The sequence below is a fragment of the Helianthus annuus genome, chromosome 16, assembly GCF_002127325.2.
Source record: "Helianthus annuus cultivar XRQ/B chromosome 16, HanXRQr2.0-SUNRISE, whole genome shotgun sequence".
NCBI lineage: Eukaryota > Viridiplantae > Streptophyta > Magnoliopsida > Asterales > Asteraceae > Helianthus > Helianthus annuus.
This window is the reverse complement of record NC_035448.2, coordinates 139,671,921-139,677,029: the sequence shown is the minus strand read 5'-3', so window position 1 is coordinate 139,677,029 and position 5,109 is coordinate 139,671,921. Positions and strand designations below refer to the sequence as shown.

The following is a 5,109-nucleotide window of genomic DNA, read 5'->3' as shown; positions in this document are numbered from 1 at the left end:
GTCAAATTTAAAGACAAAGGATACCGCCTGCAATTTGATACAAACATAAAGGACAAAACTTGTAATTTACTCAAAAAAAAAAAAAAACCCTAAACACCCACCACCACACAAAAACCTAAACCCCCACCTCTCACCCACCCAAAAAAGCATTTTTTTTTTTTTTTTGAGGGGGGGGGGGGGGGGGGGAGGGGTGGTTAGTTTTTTGGGGGTTGGTGGGTGTTTAGGATTTGTGTGTGTGTCTGTGGGTGGGTGGGGGGGGGTCTAGGTTTTTTGGTGAGGTATATTTTTTTTTTCTATTTTTTGTTGCAGGGGGGGGGGGGGGGTTAGGTTTTTGGGTGGTGGTGGGGTGGGTGTGGATGTTTAAGTTTTAGGTGGTGGTGTAGTGGGTTCAGGTTTTAGGTTATTGGACATCTATCACTCTATAAATCTTTCTTACACTTCTTACAATTAGGAGCCTCTATAGAATAATTTAACCCGCCATATTCGTGAGTTTTTTGGCTTCTTTTGTGGACACCCGGTTAATCCCCAATTTTTTTGGTTGCCTTTGCTTTTGATTAAACGATAAAAGAAGGATTTCTATTTTGTATGTACAATTTGTGGGGGACGAACTACGAAGTTTGTAGAAGCTGTAAAAATGGAGTCCAAGTACATCAGAAGTTTTAGAGGAGAAGACCATCAGTTGATGAGAAGTTTTAGAGAGAGAGGTGAGATAAAGAGATATCTTCATGTGCAAGACATATGTCATACTTAATTGAAAATTTTAACCTAGTTAGTACTAAAAGACATACAATGTAATGAGTTTTCCAAATAAAGGATTGCAGCTGTAACTATTGAAGTTAAAGATTATCCATTGAAATCCGATACAAACATAATGGACGAAAAGTGTAATTTACCCTTATTTTTTATATTTAATTCCACAATATATACACATATGAAGCCAACTATATTCATAATTCATAATTCCTTAAATGATGAAACTATTTCCATTGGAAAACAAAATGAAGCCAACTATATTCATAATTCCTTAAAATAATGAAACTATTTCCAACAATATTTTGTTACTCAGAAGCTTCCATTACCAATTAGCCACAGCCAATCAAGAGCGACACCCGCGAAAATTCCACCTAGAAGAAACACCACCAATATGTTTCCTAAAGCGTTCGCCTCTGGACCCTAAAATAACACAAACCAAAAAACAATATCCAGTCAAGAAACTTTACCAAGTATATTAAAAGAAAAGATGATCGTTTTCTCGTAGTCTGAACTCACCGTGTAACCTTTAGGAGCTACGGTCATGACACACACTGTGAGATAACCATTTGTTAATCCAAGCAAGGATATTAGCATAATCATCCATCCCTGATCACCGTATTTTGCAGTGAAATAGAAAGCGGGAATGAACAAGAAACGCGATAATATAGCAATCATTAACCCTTTACGCGATTCTATCTTAATAGATTTAATTAGAGGAATGTATCTTCCTATGAGATCCCAAACATTGTACATTGCGATTAGAACAAGGGGGTACCTATGAAAAATCTCATCATTAGATTCACAACTAAAACCCGAGTCTATAAGCAATTAATAATACATGTGGTAGACGTATCAAGATGAGAGCGACATGAGTGGTTTTCATAACGGGTCAAAACATATTCGGGTCGAAGGAAGTCATGGGCGAGGTTAGGTTTGGTTGTATGTATTAAAATTTAACATGGGATGGCTTTTAACCCGTTTAAGTAAAATGTACGTATTTATATATAACCCGTTTGACATTAAACACGACCCGAATGAAAGCATATATAAATAAATTGATAGATTTTGATCAAGAAACACATTCTGGGTTGGTTTAAAGAGAAATTACCATGAGCCCAACTGGTGTTTTCCAGTATTTTCATACAAGAATCCAGGGAAAATGGAGAGAGTAAGGACATATATCAAGAACAAATCTAACGCGTAATCGATGTTCTTGAGCAACAATTCTTTATTGCTCAATCGTGTGGGAAGCTTAGCATCAATACCAGCCTGCAAAAACACAAAAAATCCAAAGATTTTCTTTTAAACACCTTGCAACAATTATTTTAACTTGAAATTTATATCATCATTCATCACCAAGAATCGGCCCCGCTTGCGGTATGCGCATATAATGTATATATGTGTGGGCGCTTGCGCGGGGGGGGGGGGGGGGTGGGGTGAAAGTGAACTAATTCTAACGTTATTTTACTAATTTCGTGAAAATAACGTTGAAAGAGGCGGATGGTTAATCATGCATCATGTGGTGGCGTTGATAGCCGAAAGACAAGGGGGTACATGCACTAATCGGCATTTGTCTCAATTGCTGAGTGTTATGTGCGTTATGTCTAAGGCTTGATGCAAAACTACAATCGAGCCGGGGGTCTCACTGTAAGCAGCCTCTCTATTCCTACGGGGTAGAGGTAAGACTGTCTACATCTTACCCTTCTCAGACCCTACCTTAGCTTTGCTATTGGTGGGATTTACTGAGTATGATGATGATGATGATTCATCACCAAGAAAAAGTTAAAAGAATTACTGTTCCATTAGTTTCGGTATGGATGCCTGCTGCAGCAAGATCCGATGCAACAGTTTTTGACCCTTCTCTTGCTGCTTTAGTGCGATAATGCTTCACAATCGGTAGTTTAGCGAACACAAAGGCGTAGAGCAAAATGCATAAAAACTCGAAGAATGTTGATATTGCAAGAAATAACACTGCAAAACAAAAAGACAGAAGGAGATTAAAGATTGAAAATTGAATATTGAATATGGAAAATACTAATTTAAGTCATTGATCAATGAACACTTACTAGTCCCTTTTCGTAGGCCATTGGAAGATTTGTCAAACACGCCTTTTGTCATTAGCCTTAATCCAGAGGTTAAAACACCCGATGCTGCTAAACCAGCAAAGAAAGACTGCAAGATCAGACCAACGGCATTTTCAGTAATTTCGAAGAATTAGAGTGACACGTGATTATCGGAAGTTTGAATGTTTTAAGGATACTTGGATGAATTCTGGTTCCATGAAGGCCAAATCGCCAACCATTCCGCCTTGAACATGAGCATCAGCGACGCCAAAACCCGCCACGAAAACACATATGGCGATGTAGTTTCCGACCCCTCCCTTACCAGACGAGGCTAAATCTACCTGTGAACATGTTTGGAACAATGTTTTTGTTTAATAAAAGTATAGAGTTCATCACGTCAAAAGGGTCAAAACTTTGACTTACCAGAATGAGGGCTAGAGTGCATAGAAAAAATAATATGTATCCTGCAATGTTACGCTTCCTAGTATCGACTCTTGATTCGTTATATGCAAGTATGGCCATTGTTCCTAAAGCGAACGGTTGGTACACGAGGGTAAGTACCCTTGACGGGTGGTAATCCTATAGATACGAAAATAATGAACATATTTTTAGGGTGAGCAGAAAAACCGAATAGCTAAAACATAACCAAAATAATCATTATAAACCCATCCTTATAACTTTCTTATTACTTTATAAACAATGTATTATATGTCAAAAACGTTTTGTTATAGTTCTTTTATAACTAATATACTGTTTTAAAATTTGATCGAAATTTTGAAACTGTAAAACACAAAATATTGATTATATTATATATTAAACAAATATAATCAACAGTAGCCAAACCGATTAATTCTAAAATTCTAAAACACAAAATATCGATTATAAATTAAGTTTTAATAATAGCCAAGCCGAGTTATGGTCACCCTCATTGGGTTAGGGTTAGTTTTCTGTGTATTCGGATTTGAAAATTTTGAAACTAAATTAAAAAAAACCAGTATAAATTCCAATATTTTGAATTCGGATTGATTGAAATAACCCGAATTATGAGAAAAAAAAATAATATACATGTAAAAATAAGGGGAAATTTCATTCCATTTTAAACTTGCATAATTACAGATTTCCTCAAAATTCGAATTCAATTCAATACCAAATGGATACTAGCCCGATACAAAAAATCAAAAACCGAATTCGAATTCATAACAGAACTCAGTTTTTCGAACCGTATTCGAAAAATAACATAGTCCCCTGTCCAATTTTTCTTATCAGTATACACATACCAAAAAAATGCCAAGATAAATAAATAAATAAATAAATAAATAAACTTTTTGAACACATGGATCTTAAATCTTTTTTTACTTACAGGAAACAAGGCATAGTAGTAGTCTCCAATAGTCAACATACTATTCCATGAAACCAAAGATCCAAATCCAAGAATCCAACATACTAAAATTGCAAGCCTCTTCCCCTAAAATTTCAAAATATCATCAAAAAATAAAATATTTAGAATTATAAACAAATCATAAAGATCCAAAATTTCCGGAGATAATAATAATAATAATAATAAAGTAGATTAAATTTAATCACAAACCTCAACTTTCACCGGAGTTTCATTAGAACCAACAACATCCATGGCTGCCATACTACATAAACAGCGGAAAAAACATAAGTTTCTTCAAATATTTCACACATAAAACATAAAAAAGATAATATTTTTACGAGACCCACATGGAATCTGCAAAGGGTTTTGAAGATTATGGCCTAATTTTTACAAAAATATCATCTTTTTGCAAGTGTGATGGTGTGTTTCTGTTCCTAAAAAGAAAAAAAAATGTCATTTATTACCGGTAGACAAGATTCCTGGTTTAGGATTCAATAGAATTAAATAATTCACCATTTATGTAACCAGAAACAAGAATCGTAACTTACCAAAGATGGAGTCAAGTGGGTGCACTGTGTGTTTAGGTGAAGTGTGTGAATTTGACCATGAGAGTTGAAAACTCTACAAAAAGAAGATACCCTTTTAAGTTTTGGACTAATGGGTGGGTTGAAATATATAGATACAGAATGATGATGGTGGGAATCTTCATAAATCTTTAAAAAGTATTGTTGAATTATAAAATATACTTTTTGTCGATTTTTAAGGTATTCAACGGGATAAGATTAGGACGGGATCCCAAAGTCCGTTTGCAATGGGTACTGCCTTGCTGCTAAAAGGGGTCGATTATTGGTGATTAAAATAACAATTTACCCTTTATATTATTATAATCATAATAATAGTTGATATTTCAATTTT

At 35.0% G+C, this 5,109-nt stretch overlaps 1 protein-coding gene across 2 annotated transcripts; it reads right to left on the bottom strand.

Moving 5' to 3' along the window:
* Positions 1 to 872: 872 nt before the first annotated feature.
* Positions 873 to 4,898, bottom strand: LOC110915296 (equilibrative nucleotide transporter 3). 2 transcript variants are annotated; one of them, XM_022159973.2, is made up of 11 exons: positions 4,743 to 4,883; positions 4,542 to 4,628; positions 4,405 to 4,456; positions 4,177 to 4,281; positions 3,240 to 3,395; positions 3,014 to 3,157; positions 2,820 to 2,925; positions 2,549 to 2,724; positions 1,862 to 2,022; positions 1,270 to 1,528; positions 873 to 1,173 (listed from the first exon to the last, which is right to left on the bottom strand). In XM_022159973.2, the coding sequence occupies exons 3-11, from the start codon at positions 4,453 to 4,455 to the stop codon at positions 1,063 to 1,065; spliced, it is 1,269 nt and encodes a 422-aa protein (XP_022015665.1). In that variant the 5' UTR covers position 4,456; positions 4,542 to 4,628; positions 4,743 to 4,883; the 3' UTR covers positions 873 to 1,062. The 2 variants fall into 2 exon arrangements, with proteins under 2 accessions (XP_022015665.1, XP_035841083.1); XM_035985190.1 differs by lacking the exon at positions 4,542 to 4,628 and having other exon boundaries at positions 4,743 to 4,898.
* Positions 4,899 to 5,109: the final 211 nt, after the last annotated feature.